Below are 18,443 nucleotides of genomic sequence, written 5' to 3' on the forward strand. Positions count from 1 at the left end.
CCGCCGTTTGCTCAATGCAGTCCCGATCCAATGATGCGAAGTGGGTTGGAGCCACGTTGCTTACACGTGTCGGGCTTGAAGCCATTTCGCAATACTGAATCAACGACAGAGTAGAGGACAGCAATGCTAAAAATGACAGACTACTCTAATCTACAGGTCTCGAATTCTAGCGAGCGACTAGCTCGTGCACCAAACGTTTGTACTTAGTATCACAACCAAAATGCCCCAAGAATAAAAACTAGCCTCGATAGGTGACCGACAGCGGATTTCATATGAAAATGTTCACCATTTGACGCAATGTGGTGATTTTCCCGCTAGATCACCACAGCTCAAATGGAACGAATGTCGCGTAAGGCTCATAGCCGAAGGATCGGCTCGATCAAGTACTACTCATATCCCGTGTCACACTCGCTGTACGTTCAAAGAAGCTAATCACATATCAAGGGTACATGTCATTACGCACACATATTCAGACAAAGAGATATGTTGGTTTACGTAGGCCATACATGATGCGCTTGTAGGCATTTGGCCAAGCAGGCTGACCAACTGGGCCCCGCTAATCCATCAAGGCCGATGCTTTGTTTCGCGATGCTTATGATTGCAAAAAGAAAGGCCACAATGCTCTCCCGGGCCCGGCGAAAGACAAGAGGTTATTCGTGGCCGTGGTGGGTAAACCGATTTCCGCGATCTAATCCACCCATCTCGAGCAACTCGCTCCGTATCTGGCTGGCTCCTGGGTAGTACCTCGAGCCCTATCGCCTATATAAACAACCAGTAAAGTGGGTAGGCATTTGGTTTGCCCTGCTTTACCCCTCAATCGTGGGGGCTCAGCTGAAAGGATTATACGGCCTGTCAAACTCTTGCTGCAATGGCAGTCAAAACTTTTTGGACGAGTCTTCCACGAAGTCGAGGACTGTTTCTTGCTGGAGGGGATTTCCATCATGGACACCCTTGCTAACGACGAATTCCGTGTCTTGAATCTTCTGCCAGGCGAAAATGATGAGCCGCTGCGCTGTGAACTCCAGACGTGCTCGTTTGCAGACCACCCGCCCTTCGAGACTATCTCGTATGTATGGAGCATCAAACCAGATCCCGTGAATCTCGAGGTCGATGGCCGGATCGTGGTCATTAACGAAGGCCTAAAAGACATTCTGCGCCGCATACGCCAGCCATCGACCTCGCGCGTACTATGGATTGATCGACTATGCATCAACCAGTCCGATATCCAAGAGAAGACCGCACAGGTTAGCCAGATGCGCGAGATCTACTCTAACTGCACCCGGGTTCTGGTGTGGATCGGCGAACTCGAAGAAGAAAATGAGCTTGCGGATGCCGCAGCAGCGTTTTCGGTTCTCGAGTATTTTGCGAGTTTCGACCCGGGTGAGGGTAGCGACTCTGGCTCAGAGACCAGTTCTAACTCGTTGACCGGCTCCAAATCGGAGACTAGTTCTGTCTCGGAGGAAGACCCGACTTCGAACACCAGCTCTGCTTCTGGAGAAAGTCCAGAACATGCCATTACTACTCCAATTCCCGAGTGCATAGGGTCAGAGGAGTCTTTCGGAGCTACCATGGAAGCTTTAGGTCGGATTGGTCCTGTAAGGGGCACTTGGTGGCATAGAGTATGGACGGTACAGGAAGTCATGCTCCCTCCAGACGCTACCTTTCTATGGGGCCCCTTTTCGATAACATGGGCCACTATGGAAGCCGTGAATCGAACGTGGTTACGTAGTTACAGCATTGAGGAGGTCCTATCCGACTCGCAATTAGGCATGCTTACCGGCCCCGGAAACATGGGTGATTTGATGACACACGTGATCTGGATGAAACACGATAGGGAGTCAGGCAAATGGCCAATGCATACAAGCATTCAATGGCGTCAGCGTTCTGCTACCATGCCGGTCGACAATGTCTACGCGCTCACGGGGCTGCACGACCCCGGGGTCCTACCTAGAAGCGAAAAGTGCGACTATGCGCTGGATATCAAACAGGTTTCCATAAACTACACATTGGATCTGATTCACCTTCACGAAGATGGCGGCAATCTGTTACCTCTGGTCATCGATCCCCGCAGGGAGACCGAAGTAGCGGAAGGTGTGGATGAGAGAGGAAAGAACACGAGTTCCAGGCTACCCCGATGGGCCGTGGACATGCACAGCTTCCCCAAGCACGACACCGTCCCGTGGCGCCAGTACCGTTTCTACTACCGTTTCGAAGCGAACAAGGGCTTCTCACGCGACTGCGACCCCCACTGCGACGACGACCAGACCCTGCGCCTGAGCGGTGTCGCCGTCGACACCATCGCCCTGGTCGGCGAGGGCCACCACGTCACGGAAAGGGACATCGGCCTCTACCCGCCCGCGCAGCCCGTCCTGCGGGCGTGGTGGAACCTGTACTGCACGTCGGGCCACCTCGAAGCCGTGGCGGCGGACGTGCTGTACTGCGGCCTGGAGCCCGGCAACTGCGCCGCGTACGACCGCTTCTGCCGGCTGGTGCTGGGCGAGATCCTCGCCGACGGGGAGCACGACCCGCAAGAGGACGCCTCGCTGCGCGACGGCCAGGACGTCGCGCGCTACATGCGCACGGGCGAGCCCGTCGACGGCCGCCTCCGGGACACGCTGGCCTGGGCCATCCGGAACCGCCGCTTCTTCGTCACGCGCGACGGGCGCATGGGGCTCGGGCACCTCGAAACGCAGCCCGGCGACGAGGTGTGGGTTTTCAGCCACGGTCGGGTGCCGTTCACCCTACGCCCGCGGCGGGGAGAAGAGGGCAGGAATGGTGGCGGCGACGACGATGTCGACGGCCGCAGTGGCCTCGGTGAGGATGGCCCTGGAAATGGCGACGACGACTATGATTTCGTGGGCGCTTGCCATGTGCAGGGGATCATGTTTGGGGATGATGCGGTACAGGAGGCGGCGGAGCGGGGACAGCGGGTAGTACGCCTCTATTGAGCTGCTTGCGGTTGGCAGGCAACGACTTAGATCGTGCACGATGTCAAGGGTAATCGACGTCGAATTATAGACAGCAGATTATAGACTAAAGGCGCTCTTGGGAATGCGAACAATTGCCGACCAATGCTGGAGGTTTGCGGACATCGGCTATAACCGATGCCGCTTATGCGCGCGGGGTCTGGCATGCGAATCGCACACCAGAAAACCCCGAATGTCCAGTAGAAAACTTGATAGGGGAAATAATCAGGCCAGGCCAGTGGACGAAACAAAGCATGCAACATGTTTACCTGACTGATGGAATGCAGCAAGCCTTGAAACGAGTCCTCGATGTGGCACGTGTGCATCGGGGATTTCTTGTTCAGGGCCATATTATTTCCCCATCCCTGTCCAGACTGACGTAAAGGCACACGGGAAGGCGGAATGAATGTCGAGTGCGCTTACCTAGCGGCGCTTCTAGAATATGTACACGAGAGAGTCCGTCGGACACAACAACAACAAATCCCCAGCCCGACCCAATTCGTTCATTCAGAAACCGCTCTACTCTGCCCTGCTTTGCGTTGGTTTTCGCTTCCCTTAGTAGCCGGCTGAGCTCCAACATGTCGGCGGAACCGTCACTATGTTTCTCACGCCGCCCACACTGAGCTTTACCATCCCCTCCGTTCATGATGGCCACAAGCTCGACTGCCGCCTATTCCACCCGCCGGGCCTCCTGACCCCTCAATCTGCCGAGGAGCATCACGCCAGTGCCCCGCCACCATGGGCGCGCCACATCGCAATCGGTAGCCAACCCTGCGACCGCAAAACAGTTATCGCCATCGTCAATGGCTGCTGCTTGGGTATGCTAACGCGCATCTAGTTGCCCATCCATATGCGCCGCTTGGCGGTTCCTACGATGACCCTATCGTCAACCTCGTCGGCAGTGTCCTAGTTCAGGCGGGGTTTTTGGTGGCTACCTTCAACTTCAGGTGAGTCACATTGCGCTGTGGCCCAGTTCAAAACATGTCTTGGTGGAAACCCGAATTAAGAAGCACGCATATTGACACACATGAAAAGAGGTGCCTCGAAAAAAGACGGCCGGACTTCCTGGACCTCCAAGCCCGAACAAGCTGATTACATGTCTGTCGTAGGCTTTCTGGCATACTATGCCCATTATTTAGATACTGCTGCCCACACTGCCACGGAACAGCACGCATCGCTCTCGCCTATACTGCTGCAATGTGGTTATTCTTACGGAGCTACTGTCACTACCAAGATCCCCCCTCTGGACTCCATTTTGGCCTCATTCCACAGCCCCGCCGTGCACACCTCGGCGGCCGACATTCGTCTTCGGGCGCAGCATCTAGCAGAGCAGCAGAACAAACTAGCATCGACCCCCATATCGCCTAGGAAGTCATTGGGAATGCGCGTCGGGGGCGACGAGGACATCAGCAGCAGCCCTCGCAAAAGCCATGAAGTGAGGAGATCACGTTCGTTCGAGCGTGAAGAAAAGATCCGTAAAGGTGTCAAGGATATCCTCGGGCGATCCAAGCTCGTGCGACGACGACGACACAAGGAGGATCAGCCCAAACCCGCAAACACAGAAGCCGACCACCACGAAGTCGATTGCATGCCAGTGGTGTCGGACTTGCCCAAGTTTCGCAGTGCCTATCTGACGGTATCACCGCCAATCGGCCTCATGACTAACTTGGCGACCATGAGTTTCCCAAACCCCTTTGGCAGCTTGTCTCGCAAACGTAACCAGCCTGCGCAAGACTCGGAAGGCCAGGAGAAGGAAAAGGAACCGCAGAATGAGGCCGAGGCCGCCGAACTGAAATTGGTGCGGAATCCGACTCTGGCTGTGTATGGCTCCAACGACGGAATGGCACAATTATACAAGATCCGGGAATGGACGACGAGGCTGAAGGGGCATGCTGGCTCTCAATTTCTCGATGTGGAGATCAACGGGGCGAGCCACTTTTGGTGGGAAGAGGGCGTCATTGAACAACTCCGCAGTGCGATCAATACCTACGCAACATCGCTGGTCAAGAACGGCGAGAAGGCGCCGATGCACAACTCGGCTCTGCCCGATGCGATGGCCTTACCGAACTAGGGAAGGGCAGGGCCACAGCTGCCTTGCCTACGACACTGGCTATGTTGGTAAACTCGCATTGGGCAGATTACACAATACCCGTATGAACCAGGAGCTCTGTCTCTTTTGATGGGCGTTGGCACGTTCATTGCGAGTGTATCAGAATTGCCGTTCCCGTCCACCAACCACCATTTCGTGTGTTGTTTGAAGTACAGCCGCGTTATGGGAGAGGAGTTGGACAATTGCTCTCATCCACCTCAGAACCAGAGATGCCCACCATTTTCACGTTGCCCCCTTGACTTTTATATAATTCATGCAATATCCAGTTACAAGAGAGCCGGCGTTGAATTTTCATCCTGATTGTACTTTATCGCCGAAATCGGGACAACACACCAGCTGTCAGCTTTCACATACTTGTTCATCGAGCCTTCGGAGGTTCCACCGAGCTGAAAAGGTTGTCTTAGCATCTAAGCTCCCCGCGCCCGTTGCATGTCTCAAGCCTTCTTTCCCTGCCCAAGCTTTTTGCAAGTCTTTGCCAAGGGCGATCTCAGGCACATACCTTCGGAAGAGTCGGGGCACTCTCAAAGCAGACCGCTTTAATGTGGCCGATAAATACGCGGGGGCGCGGCATAGCTGCTGCCCGTTGGCTGCTAATCTGCGCCGATCATCAGATCACGATACGACTCTATTTCAAATTACCTTCCTAATCGGGACAGCTCGCCCATGCAGTGCGCTGACTTTCGCCTGCGAGGGAGTTATGCTCATCATTCTTAAGAGTGCTTTAAGTCAGTGATAGCAGTACCAATGGAATACTGCAGTAACTTATCGTTACATTGTGCACAAGCAACTCAGCCGTTTGATTATCTGTTCCTCGCAGGGGGTACACCCAGGCTGGGATGTACTTGCTTATTACTTTCGATGCATCTCGTGCGGAGATCTACTAGATAACTGCAAGTGGGTTTGCTAGACAGCCAAGCACTTGCCTCTTGCGGGTTGGTTATCTTGACCCATGGCTGAGACTTCGTTTGACCTTATAATATACGCCCCGCGAGCTTGACTTCACTTCGCTCTTCCTTTTCGAGGCTTTATCCAACTCGGACGTGACTTGTCCCCTTCATCGCTCTAAGCCCAGCCAGTGGATCTGCTTTTTGAAAAGGCCAATTCTGTTTGGTATCGACCACCATGCGTTGGTCTCGAGGCATAGCGACTGCCCTTCTTGCGGCAGTCGCGCGAACGGTCGTCGCAGCACCCGCTGCTGCGACGGGGTCTTCGTCGCACCTGATGAACAAGCGGTACATTGAGGAGCGGGATGGTATCGCGTACAACGTCTTTGAGCACCGCGACACGAACTCCAAGATGGCCTTCGTCAAAAATTCGGGCGTCTGCGAGACCACTCCGGGCGTCAATCAGTACTCGGGCTATTTCGAGGTTGGCAAGAACATGTCCATGTGGTTTTGGTGAGTGGAAAGGAACAGAGACGCAATTCACACGCGGATGATCAGTGCTGACTGAATGCTGGAAAAGGTTCTTTGAGGCGCGTAACAAACCTGCCGAGGCTCCCCTCGTTACGTGGTTCAATGGCGGTCCCGGGTGCAGTTCCAGTCAGTATTCTTAACCCGCAATCTCGTATTGTGGTTACAGACGGTGTGGAAATGTGTGCTGACTAGAGGCGATCTTCAACTCAGTGATTGGGCTCTTCCAGGAACACGGCCCATGCCAGTTCTACAACAATCAGACCGAGCCCAGCCTGAACCCTTGGAGCTGGAACAACTACGCCAACATGCTCTACGTGGACCAGCCCATCGGCACCGGCTTCTCGTTCGGCGACGACCCCGTCAACTCGACGGTGACGGCGGCGCCCTACGTCTGGAACCTGCTGCAGGCCTTCTACGCCAGCTTCCCCGAGTACGAGTGCCGCGACTTCGGCGTCTTCACCGAGAGCTACGGCGGGCACTACGGCCCGGAGTTCGCGCACTACATCCAGGCCCAGAACGCGGCCATCGATGACGGGAGCGCCGTCGGCGAGAAACTCGCGCTCAAGGCCGTCGGCATCAACAACGGCTGGTTCGACTCGACCATCCAGGAGCGCGCGGGCATCGAGTTCGCCGTGGGTAACTCGTACCGCCCCCTGATCAACGAGAGCGTCGCAACCAAACTGTACGACGTCTTCGAGACGCGCTGCAAGCCCGCCCTGGACAAGTGCGTGGCTACGGGCAACGACACGGCTTGCGCCGACGCCGACAACATCTGCATCAACGAGATCGACAACCCCATCGCCGCCATTACGGACTTCGACACGTACGACATCCGCCAGCCCTCCAAGGACCCTTTCCCGCCCGACACGTATGTCGAGTTCCTGCGCAGACCCGACGTGATGCAGAAGATCGGTGCCAAGGTCCGGTTCGAGGCGTGTCCGGATGCGCCTAGCGTGGGGTTCGGCCGGACTGGAGACGGTGAGCCTCTTCTTTTCTTCTTTCCCTTTTCTTCCGCCATCTTTCATCCTTCATCCTGTGGCGTACATGAATGTGCTAATACTCGCGATAGATGCGCGGTCATTCCTCGACACCCTGTCCGACGTTGTGCAGACGGGGGTCCAGGTGCTCCTCTGGGCGGGCGACGCCGACTACATCTGCAACTGGATCGGCAACATGCACGTGGCCAATGCCGTCGAGTACCCGGCCAAGGCCCAGTTCAACAAGGCCTGCATGAAGCCGTACAAGGTCGGTGGCGTCGCCAAGGGCAAGTTCAAGACGGCTGGGAACCTGAGCTTCCTGCGCGTCTACGAGGCGGGACACGAGGTGCCTTATTACCGTACGTCTACCTACTGTTTCTCTCCTTTTCCGTGAATGGTACTAAGGCTAATACCACAAATCCAGAGCCCGAAGCTTCGCTCCAGGTCTTTATGCAGGTTATGCAGGGGAATGCGCCTTCGTCAACTTAAAGACACACCAATGGAATCCTGGTCAACAGTTGGAAAAGGCATTACTCGGAGTTCAGACCTACTCACTAACGGGCACTAATAATACAACTAATTCACTACGCCACATGTGCAGAACTCGTATTGCAACCCTTAGCATGTTATTAAGTATTGCTCCTATCAGGATCTCAGAAGGTAGCAGCTTGCCCTATTTCCATACAAAACATGGAATAAGGGAGAAATGAGCCCCCAAATACGGCTGCAACTTGCTTTGTCGTCCGCCCTGTCCCATCACACCTTGTCTTGCCAATATCAAAAGGGTGGATTCCAAATCGTCCAGAGCCCAGTTCTTCGTCCGAGAAACTTTATCTAGACGGTGTTGTGCAGCTTAGACTGGACGTTCCGCTTGTGCCGCCAAATCCCGTAGCCAGCCATGCCGAATGTCAGGCCAATGATGATGAGGATGGCGATGGAGAAGTTTGTCATTGCTACTCTGCACCTACAAGTCAGCTATCTTTTCCGTTTCGCCAAAGCTACTGTGGCTGTATATGTCTCGGAATTGAGTCTATACGTACTAGTCTCTGGTGTTGAGGAAGACTCTCGTGCTCTGAATGGTTGGGACGGGAATAGGGGGTAGTTCTTTTCGTAGTTTGAGATAACACGTGAAACCACAACTTGAGCTCGATTCGGGACAGCGATAGACGTTACAGGAGAAGATTCACTAGAGGAGAAAGAGAAAATTAGGCATCTTTTTTATTTGGGTTGTAATTCAGGCGTGGTGTGGTCTCTCGACGTTCTTTGCGCCGTGGAAGACAAAGGGCGCCACGAAAGCGACATGACGCATCCGGTAAGGCTGTTTGCTGAACCTGTTCTGGAATGAACTGAGAATAGACAAGAACAGCTTATTGTAAGTAAAACTGACTGTCATAAAATTTCAGCCGATAATGTACAGTAACCGAGTAAACAGGCTAGGGTTACCAATACTCAGGGGGAAGACGGAACTAGTGCAGACCCCGGAATATATGAAGGAGTTTCTCCTCGCCGAAGCAGAATTGAACAAAACCAAAGTGAAATTTATTACATAGAAGCCTTATATATGCTTTGCTCTCGACGATGTGCTAGGAATCATTTGCAGCTCGGGCCTGCATTTGCTTGACAGTGGCATTGATTATAAATACCGCCCGAATTCAATTATTAGCCGATGATCAGTATGACGAATCCTTTTCTTATGATTCACAGAACTATATTTCTATTGGCAACCTGTCTTTTATGTTTGGCGTGGTGAATATAATGCCTGTTATGTTGAGCCCCTGAATTACTTCGAGAAGGTCCATGTTGCCACTCACCCTCTTTGACGAAGCAATAAATACGAGAACCCAGTACTTAATTCAATAATTAGTAGGGAGTTGTGAACTGGCTCGATTCGAGGGCCGCGCCGGAAGTGCGGCTATGTGGCGGCGTGGGTCAGCTCACCACCTCTTCATGTGTCCTACCATACTCATAGTAGACCGGTCACGTTCAAGACTTGACATTTGAAACTTATGATGCCGACCTCAACGATTTATATTAAGAATTCAAGTTGCTCCTCCGCCCCGTCTTAGAAAAGGGGACAGATATTATGTACTGCTGATTTGAGTAAGAATTCACCTATACCTACTTCTTCTTGATTGTGTAGGAAGCCCCGCTGCTTCTAGTTCCTCATCGCGCCATTTCAATAGCAACTTGTAGGCTAAGATGATTCCAGCTATGAAAACACATATAAGCATAGCCCCAACAGCATTCATGTATGCGGTGTAAGTAGAAGACCCTTTCAGGGGATCTGATTCTGAACTGTTGTGCATTGTGTATACTCGTTTCTTCTGGCAAGCCTCTATGCTTCGCGGGATTGGTGGAGATTTGCGTTGTCTATAGATTTGTATACTGGAAAGTAAAAAGAAATAGCCTTTAAAAATGAAGATACAGGGTCTTTACAAATAATCAACATTCAGAGTCACCCCTTAGTGATACGTTCTGATTGTCTGAACTAAACCAAGGAGAAGGGGAAGAAACATATACGTGAGGCAAGTCCTATGCGATCAGGTCACTACAAGTGCTGTCTGTTGAGGGCCTTTTCGATTTACTCCAAGGGGGTGAAGAGAGATGATTGGCCCGGCTGGTTGCATATCTACCCCCTTGCCTTTTAATTTCGGTCATGTGCTCAAAATCTCCCAACAACGCATCTGCTCCCCAACACATACACATACAATTTACTGCCCGTATCTTTCTAGCGACCAAAACTGAAGCTTAGAAGCCATCTCGCCCAGCCGTTTCCATCTTATCAATCAACGAGCGTCACAGAAAAATGAACAACAATCTACCAGGTGAGCCCAGTTGTTGAACACTAGCTACCAGAAGGTTTTGGATTTCGGGACGGGCATTGTAACGCAATCACAGAGTCGCTATGGGCCGCAGCCCGCAAGCTCTCTGCTACATCAAGTCGGGTACCACAAACCATCAGCCATCGCGGTTACTCGGCCGCCTTTCCTGAGAACACCATGGCCGCCTTTCGTGGCGCCGTCGAGGCTGGCTCGCACGCTCTCGAGACTGATTTGCACCTATCCAAAGACGGCGTAGTTATGCTGTCTCACGTTCGTTATCTTCTCTTGATATTATACATATGATCTATCTCACTGACCCCTTAACTCACTCCAGGATGCCACACTGAAGCGCTGCTTCAAGGATATCCGCAAAGTCGCCGACTGTGACTGGGAGGTTCTGAGAACCCTTCGCACGGTTAAAAAACCGAGCCAGTCTATGCCGCGCCTGCTCGACCTGCTTGAGTATCTTGGTCAGCCAGAGCAGCGCGATGTGTGGCTATTGCTCGACATCAAGGTATGTGGACATTTCCTTTGTCGCTTCATGCAATTAATGTGTCGGAGTCGGTTAGCAAGCTAATCAGAGAACCACGGAGGTGGCAGACCCATGACGATCAAGCCCAGCTATTGACAAGGCTCGCGGAGCTCCTGGCATCCGTTCCCACCACGAGGGCGTGGAAGAGCCGGGTAATGCTGGGCCCCTGGGATGTACGCGGAACCACCATGTCTATGCCCATTACGATGGTATTCGCTAACCCGATTCCTTCGTGGTATTATAGGCCGAGTGGGTTAGTGGTTGCATGCGGCACCTACCGGGTTTCCCAATGTCGCTGATTGCCTTTTCGCCACCATATGCCACCGCCATGCTACCTGTTCCTCACTTGAACTTCAACTTGTACAACTACTCTTTCGCAACAAGTCGTGGGTCTGACTTCCTCAAGCGTGCCAAGAGACACGACCGGCTGATCATATCCTGGTCCGACAACACGGACGAGTGGATGGTGAAGAGTCTCGCGAACGAAGTGGACGGCGTTATTACGGACGACCCCAAGCGATTTCTAGAACTATGCGGGCAGTGGTCAAGGTCCAACGGTATGATGAAGGATGTAGCTAGTCAAAGACTGAGCGCGAAAGAGAGCATTCTATGGTTGATCATCAATTTCATGGTTGTTGTGGGGGAGCTAGTAACGGGACTTATACAAGGGTCCCCTCGAACACAGGCGAAGAGGGCCCTTGGCATCTGAGCTTGATAGGCCCAATCAACCGGAATGCATGCCGGACCTTTCTCAACCAACTTCCTTCCTGGTGATGTAAGCCTGTGCTGCCAACACCAACAAAACCCATGCCTCCCTTCTGCCCCTGGGCTTCCGATTGGACCTTTCGATGCAGTTAGCGTGGCAACCAACACAAACATCGGTGACTCTGCCAATGATCAAAGAAGCCCGAAGAATTTGGCAGCCTCCAACTATCGGTCCATCCGTCTCCCAGACTTCAAACCTCCCCACTCTCCTGCCTACTCCCACGCCCCAAAGTGCCCGATCGTACGCGGAAGTAGCCACCTATCCTGCGAGGTACGCATCACTTATCACGTTAAGTCATAGTACCATCTCCATGGCACCCAACAAGAACTTCTCCTGGACGCATTTCTTCCCCCCAAAGCCTGAGTTCACCGACAATGACATCTCGCAAAGTCTTTCGGGGAAGGTTTACATGGTGACGGGCGCCAACTGCGGAATGGGCAAAGAGCTGGCCCGCGTCTTGTACAGCAAGGGCGCCAGGGTCTACATCACCTGCCGCACCAAGGAGAAATGCCAGAAAGCCCTTGCTGACATCCGAGGAGCCGGCTCAGCTGGTAAGGGTGGCGAGGTCATACCTCTGCAGATGGACTTGGCCGACCTGCAGACGGTGCGAACAGCGGCTCAAGCTTTCCTTGCTAGTGATCGCGAACCGATGCTACATGGGCTGTTCAATAATGATGGAGTTATGGTAGGGGACAACCCTGGTAACACTGCACAGGGTTACGAAGAGGCGATAGGGGTCAACTGTATTGGTACTTTTCTTTTTACCCAACTACTGACCCCTGCCCTGGCTGCTGCCGCCAGGTCCCAGTCGGCTGCAAACACCGTTCGTGTCGTGTGGCTGTCAGGTTTCGGGCTGGAGCAGTTCGCCCCTGAGGGCCGCGGCGTCGATCTCGATACGCTCGACGAGCCCAAGCCTGGCATTGCGCGTTACGGCATCAGCAAGGCCGGCGTGTGGCTTCTGGCCGTCGAGTACGCCCGTCGCCACAAGGCTGATGGGATCGTCAGCGTCGCTATCAATCCTGGCAACATTCGCACCGAGCTGGCCAGAAACCAAGGGATGGCGCTCAAGCTCATCGCCGGCGCCATCGTCTACCCCGTCATCCGGGGTGTCTACACCCAGCTGTATGCGGTATTCTCCAATGAAATCGCCACCCAATTCGACTACACCAAAGAATGGGGTAAGGAATATGCAGCCCATAAACCTCATCATTCTGTCCACTCTCTCCCTCGTCATTCCCATTTACACCCCCTTTTTGAGGTACCCGCGTGAGTACTAACATCTCTTGATGTATACAGTTATTCCCTTCGGTCGTATTGCCGCACTTCGGGCAGACCTTATACCGGCGACGCAGCCAACTGAGGAAGGGGGTAACGGAAACGCCAAGCAGTTCTGGGAGTGGAACCAAGACAAGGTCCAGGAGTATATGTAGTGATATCTTTTATCTTCTATCCAGATTATCGCATGAACAATCCTGGAGATAGGTTGGTCAAATGTGTGTGTTCAGCTCCAATACAGTTGGAATGAGGAAATCTACAGGATAGTAGTCAGGGGGATGTGCTGGTTGCTAAAAGTACAAAGCTATATATACTGTTGCAACTGCATGATCTTTCATATACGACCACATCCTGCTGAATACTAGGGATCCCGTCCGCTCTCCCATATATAAGCAGCAGAGAGCCGAATTGTATGTTTTTGCTTTTTAGCATTTTCAATTCCACCTTTTTTTTTTAACTTCGCCTATGATTTCTTGACTCGAAAGCCGTCAGAGATGTTATCTAATTCTCTACTAGCTTTGTCGGTAGAAAACCAAGAATCCCAGCACCTTCCCTCACACAACAGGAGCTGGAAAAGATTGTGGCACACAATCTCATGGGAAGGGGGGTAGTGTGGAACCACACGCCACATCTGTGGCTGATCCAACAGCGCATCTGCTTCTTGATCTCCGTGATTGCTGACTGCGTACGGTGTACACCCCGGCCGATAGCAAACGACCAGAGCATATGTCACTAGAATGGGAGCCGCTATCTCCGCCATCCGTGATATCGTCCGTAGCATCTTGGCGACCATCACTTTATTACAGGGCCAGTATGCCGGTTTCAAGGCGGCCATTGACCACGCCTCGCTCTCGCCTGGTCTTCCCGTCTCCAATCCCACCACCCCTTACTGGACACAAGATCCACCATATCCCGACTTGGTGAAACGCCAGTCGGCAGAGCTTCCGAGTGAGGTTGATGTTGCTATCATTGGATCGGGCATCAGCGGTGCCGCCGTCGCCCACTCCCTCTTGAGCGCAAGCCATGCACTCAACGGTCGCGCCTTCGGCAAAATCGTGGTGCTCGAGGCCAGAGATATATGCAGTGGTGCCACGGCCCGCAACGGTGGTCACATCAAGTCTTCCGCCTACGACGTCTACCCACGCTTTGCCAAGACCATGCCGCGAGACCGGGCCGCAGCTTTGACCCGATTCCAGCTGAAACATCTGGATCTCCTTGTCAAACTTTGCAAGGCGCGGAAAATCGATGCCGCGGAAGCAAGAGAGGTCGAGACTGTAGATTTGTTCTTGGACGACGAGTCATTCAAGAAGGCTGCCACGAATGTCCAGGAGACAAAGGCTGGCCTTCCCGAAGAAGCAATAAGGATCTGGCAACGCGAAGAGGCTCAGAAGGTAGGCGGACCAGCAAAACATTCTAAGTGCTTGGCTAATCGACAGGAAAGAAATTCGGCACAGGCCAAAGCGTACACGGGGCCATCTCGTACCAAGCGGGCGCCCTCTGGCCGTATCGTTTCGTGACCACCATCTGGCACCAGCTCTTGGCCGAGTTTCCCGACACCCTCTCCGTAGAGACGCACACCCCCGTGGAAGCCATCACCACCGGCGCCCCAGGGACGCCGAAAGACTACCCGTACGCCCTCCAGACACCCCGCGGCACCATCCATGCGCGCAATGTCGTCCACGCCACCAACGGCCACGCGTCCCACCTCGTTCCCGGCATGCGCCGCAAGATCACGCCGGCCCGCGCTCACATGTCCGCCCAGAAGCCCGGTGGCCTCTTCCCCGCAGATCACGGCGCCCACCGCTCGTGGGGGGTCGTCTACGAGCAGGGCTTCGACTACGTCACGCAGCGGCCGCCGAGCGCGGAGGACGCGGGACAGAGCCAGGGCGATTTGATGCTGGGCGGTGGCTTTGTCCGCTCGCCCAAGCAGGGCGTGGACATGATCGCCGTGGCGGACGACGGGGCTTCTCTGGATGGCTTGACGCTGGCCCATGTCGCCGGTGTCTTTCCGGCCGTCTTCAGTCCCGCCTGGGGCGCCGGTGGTGAGCTCAAGCAGACGTGGTCGGGGACGCTCGGATTCACGGGCGACCTCATCCCTTTGGTGGGAAAGCTGGACAAAAGCGTCACGGGCCGGACGCCCCAAAGCGGGACCGATCCGGGTCCCGAGGAGAAGCCGTGCGGGGAATGGATTACCGCGGGCTTCTCAGGCGAAGGCATGGTCTGGGCGTGGCTCTGCGGTACAGCTCTCGGTGTGATTATGACCGGTCGAGAGAATGATGACATGGCTGGCTCCCCGGGATTGCCGGCCGGCCGGCTGGATGATTGGTTCCCGCGTGAGATCTTGGTCTCGAAGGAAAGATTACGGAGCGCCGACTTAACGAATTTACCTAATCAGCTATAGGACTTAGCATTTGCTTGGTGATCATTGAGCCTCAAAGGGGGCCTCACGTAGCTTTGGTATGCGGGGCCAAAATGTATGTGGGCGAAGGGTGCGTGTGATTGGTGGTGTCGCAATATCCTGCCAACGAACTCGACTGCCACTCACAATCACCGGCATGGATTTGCATGTTGATATTATTAGCAATGCAGATCAGGCTTTATTTTCTAGAGCCCGCTGTCAGACCGGCAGTTAGTCTTGTTGGAGTCATTGGGCCTTGCTAAACCAGCGATATGCCAGATGATCTCCTATTGTTCGATCCCCCCCATTCTTGCCTGGCATATGGCCCCCAATCGACAGATTCATCAACGAGGCTGTAGCCTGACTCTGTCCAAATAATCGACTTATTTATTTCCTCATACGCACCCCTATTACGTCTTGCATGTTTCAACCCCTTCATCGTTATCTTCATCCCACTCGCAAAAGGGAATCGACTACACAGGCCCTCAGGATGAAACATCAAGAACACATGAACGACGAGCAGGCGCAAGACGTGCCCAGGCTCAGGTTGTTCGCAAGTCCGTCGGATCTCAGCAACAAACAGGAGAAGTCTCGCCGCGTCAAGTTTGAGGTAATGTTACCCAAATCCTTCGGTAGAAATTCAATCTGACTTCATCAAGCTTTTCTTTGATCTCTGGTTTGTGGCGAATATACAGATCCTCTTGGAGGTATGCCTGCTTGACACCCACTGCAGATATATCTAACATCCAAACAGAACGGGCAAGTCAATGAGCCACAGGATTTGAAAGACTTTCTTGGGGTTCTTTGGTAAGCGCACGATTCCACCAAACTAACCGGATGATAATCACGAGCCGGCCTAATATGGATGCTACACACAGTATCCTTTGGTTCACATGGTTCGTCGTGTGCATGTTCGACGTCCGATTCATGACAGACAGCATCTTCGAGCGCGTCATCCGTATCGTCCAGTTCGGGTCCATGGCGGGGTTTACCATCGTCGTTACCAAATTCGATCCCAAACATCAGTTCGATCCGGATGGAAATCAGGAAACAAATGACAAAAGAGGAAACTCTAATGATTTTCGAACACTCTGTTAGTCACCCTGCCCATAGCATCGGACATCAGTATCCTAAATGATAGCTCGCAGCTCTAATTCTGATGGCGGTGCGCCTGTCTCTTGTGGCCCAGTATTGCTGTGCCTTTTGGCTTCATCGTCAGGAGCGTCACCGCCGGGAGCGCGAGCTTGGCAGAGATGATCCTGCCATTCCCAAGCCTGAGGAAAATCCTCTATTAGCCGCGGCGGCTATACACTTCATTGCTGCTATGGTATATTTGGGTATCGCGCGTCGTTTCGATAATCAACACAACAGCAGGGTTTATCTCGCATGGTACATCGGGTCAGCTCTGGAGGCCATTCTCCAATTTATTCTCGCATTCAGATGCGACCACAACAGAATCAACGAAATAATCACATTTCGAGGCAGAAAACTGACTAAACGGTTGGCAGTATTCACCCTTATCATTCTAGGAGAAGCAATATCAGCGATCACCAAGAACATCGTGCTTGTGGTAGAAAATGGCAAGCGATGGAGTGAGTGACAGAGCATGCCGGTAGCCTGATTCTTGCTAATATGTTTTTAGACTCGAGTACGAATGGAATCTTTGTTTCTGCAGTGGCGATTACATATTTCATTTACCTGCTCTACTTCGACTGGATGAACCATAAGGATCTGCATGGATACCGGCAGATCATCTACTCACTCTTGCACTTTCCCTTCCACGCTGCTCTTCTTCTTCTCGGAGCTGGTTCGGGTGTTTTTATAAAATGGTGGCAAGCGGTGAGTAACTTTATAGACTTATTCACAGAAATTTGGCGCTGATTAATGGAAGTAGATCACGCCCATTTCCTTGTACGATGGAGAGATGTTGGATCACATTCGGCAAATTGTCGAACGGAGCGAGTCCGACATCAAAAGGCAGTACCTCACAGATAAGAGCACAGCAATAGCCGAAGGCCTTTTGAACATAACATTAGAGATCAACAGGACATATCCTATCCAATACCTCAAAGCCTGGGAAGCTTTCTATGAAGCTGGGAACATCACTCAACGGATTCCGAATTCATTCTGGAACTCAACTTCAGGAGCAGTGTTTAACAAATGGTATCCAAGGTGGGAGTACGCGAGAGATAAGCATGCGTTCTCGGTCTACAATGTCATCCTCACCACTTTTAAGCTGAACCCAGCCCAGGATGAAGCCGAGAAAGGTGACTATCGACTTGGGCTTCCAAAATATGCCATTCAAGTGGAAACCACGGTAAGTGTGTTGTTAAACCCATTGTAGTCTGGCGTTCTCTATTATAGGCCTGACCTGTCTAGTTCCGCTACATTTACGCATGCGCTGGAATAGTCTTGGTGCTGATGACCTGCCTTCACGTCCTGACACTCACCAAGCGAGACTGGAAACCCTTCGACTACGTTCGCGTGGCCCTCTTTATGCTAGCCGGTCTGGGCCTAGGCCTAGTGCCGGTGATGTCGACGGATCAAAACCTCGATCGGGCAATCGACTATATATTCACACCCTACGTTTTGCCAACAATTTGCTTGGTCGTCACTTGCGTGTTTCTGGTCACGCACATCCATCGACCACCGGTTCCAATTTTTGCTCGACCGGGGCGGAAGACGAGGCAACGGGAATTGCCAGCCTAATGCAGCAGCTATGGGGGTTGGAGTTTGCTAGCTAGGGTCACGTGGTTGTGTTATCTTTTTCCTTTCTTACTCGTTTCCATCTAGACGGTCGGACGTCATTGATTCGTATCTGCTTGAATGCACCTATTGACCAATCTCTAAACCTTCTCAGAATGTGAGATGATATCAAATCGGTGACTACCCCCCTGTGTTTATCAGGTGATTGGATATGGTGGGAGCGGGATACCAGAAGATCGGGTAATGTATGAAGGACCATCAAGGAAACGAGGAGAAAATCCAGGAACAGTAAATAGCATAATACGGTGTTAAGCACCGTCCTGATCCGTTTTGCATCAAAACGGCTTTTTCTTTATGGTCCGTGCAGTGGTGCCGGGTTGCCTGGCGCGTTCTGGGAAACGGCGTCGCGCTGCCCTCCAAAGATGACATAATGCAGGAGAACGCGCTGAATGGCAGTCAAGACTGGGATGGCGACA

At 52.9% G+C, this 18,443-nt stretch overlaps 6 protein-coding genes across 6 annotated transcripts; all 6 read left to right on the forward strand.

Annotated features, from left to right (window-relative positions):
- Positions 1 to 941: 941 nt before the first annotated feature.
- On the forward strand, positions 942 to 2,948 carry PG998_010642 (Heterokaryon incompatibility protein 6- OR allele; the record flags this gene model as incomplete). The annotated part of the gene is made up of 1 exon (XM_066877458.1): positions 942 to 2,948. One exon carries the CDS (start codon positions 942 to 944, stop codon positions 2,946 to 2,948), a length of 2,007 nt encoding a protein of 668 aa, XP_066726512.1.
- A 616-nt stretch (positions 2,949 to 3,564) lies between these two features.
- PG998_010643 (uncharacterized protein) lies at positions 3,565 to 5,037 on the forward strand (the record flags this gene model as incomplete). Its single annotated transcript, XM_066877459.1, has 3 exons — positions 3,565 to 3,727; positions 3,805 to 3,913; positions 4,002 to 5,037. The coding sequence occupies 3 exons, from the start codon at positions 3,565 to 3,567 to the stop codon at positions 5,035 to 5,037; spliced, it is 1,308 nt and encodes a 435-aa protein (XP_066726513.1).
- Positions 5,038 to 6,198: 1,161 nt separating this feature from the next.
- On the forward strand, positions 6,199 to 7,957 carry PG998_010644 (uncharacterized protein; the record flags this gene model as incomplete). Its single annotated transcript, XM_066877460.1, has 5 exons — positions 6,199 to 6,473; positions 6,541 to 6,617; positions 6,702 to 7,469; positions 7,561 to 7,827; positions 7,893 to 7,957. 5 exons carry the CDS (start codon positions 6,199 to 6,201, stop codon positions 7,955 to 7,957), a joined length of 1,452 nt encoding a protein of 483 aa, XP_066726514.1.
- A 2,510-nt stretch (positions 7,958 to 10,467) lies between these two features.
- On the forward strand, positions 10,468 to 13,018 carry PG998_010645 (NAD(P)-binding protein; the record flags this gene model as incomplete). The annotated part of the gene is made up of 4 exons (XM_066877461.1): positions 10,468 to 10,560; positions 10,625 to 10,804; positions 11,776 to 12,766; positions 12,885 to 13,018. The coding sequence occupies 4 exons, from the start codon at positions 10,468 to 10,470 to the stop codon at positions 13,016 to 13,018; spliced, it is 1,398 nt and encodes a 465-aa protein (XP_066726515.1).
- A 582-nt stretch (positions 13,019 to 13,600) lies between these two features.
- PG998_010646 (FAD dependent oxidoreductase-domain-containing protein) lies at positions 13,601 to 15,264 on the forward strand (the record flags this gene model as incomplete). Its single annotated transcript, XM_066877462.1, has 2 exons — positions 13,601 to 14,254; positions 14,305 to 15,264. The coding sequence occupies 2 exons, from the start codon at positions 13,601 to 13,603 to the stop codon at positions 15,262 to 15,264; spliced, it is 1,614 nt and encodes a 537-aa protein (XP_066726516.1).
- An 858-nt stretch (positions 15,265 to 16,122) lies between these two features.
- PG998_010647 (uncharacterized protein) lies at positions 16,123 to 17,970 on the forward strand (the record flags this gene model as incomplete). The annotated part of the gene is made up of 5 exons (XM_066877463.1): positions 16,123 to 16,354; positions 16,410 to 16,853; positions 16,904 to 17,100; positions 17,156 to 17,578; positions 17,641 to 17,970. The coding sequence occupies 5 exons, from the start codon at positions 16,123 to 16,125 to the stop codon at positions 17,968 to 17,970; spliced, it is 1,626 nt and encodes a 541-aa protein (XP_066726517.1).
- Positions 17,971 to 18,443: the final 473 nt, after the last annotated feature.

Source organism: Apiospora kogelbergensis (assembly GCF_038363985.1).
Source record: "Apiospora kogelbergensis strain CBS 113332 chromosome Unknown utg000007l_segment0_segment0, whole genome shotgun sequence".
Lineage (NCBI taxonomy): Eukaryota > Fungi > Ascomycota > Sordariomycetes > Amphisphaeriales > Apiosporaceae > Apiospora > Apiospora kogelbergensis.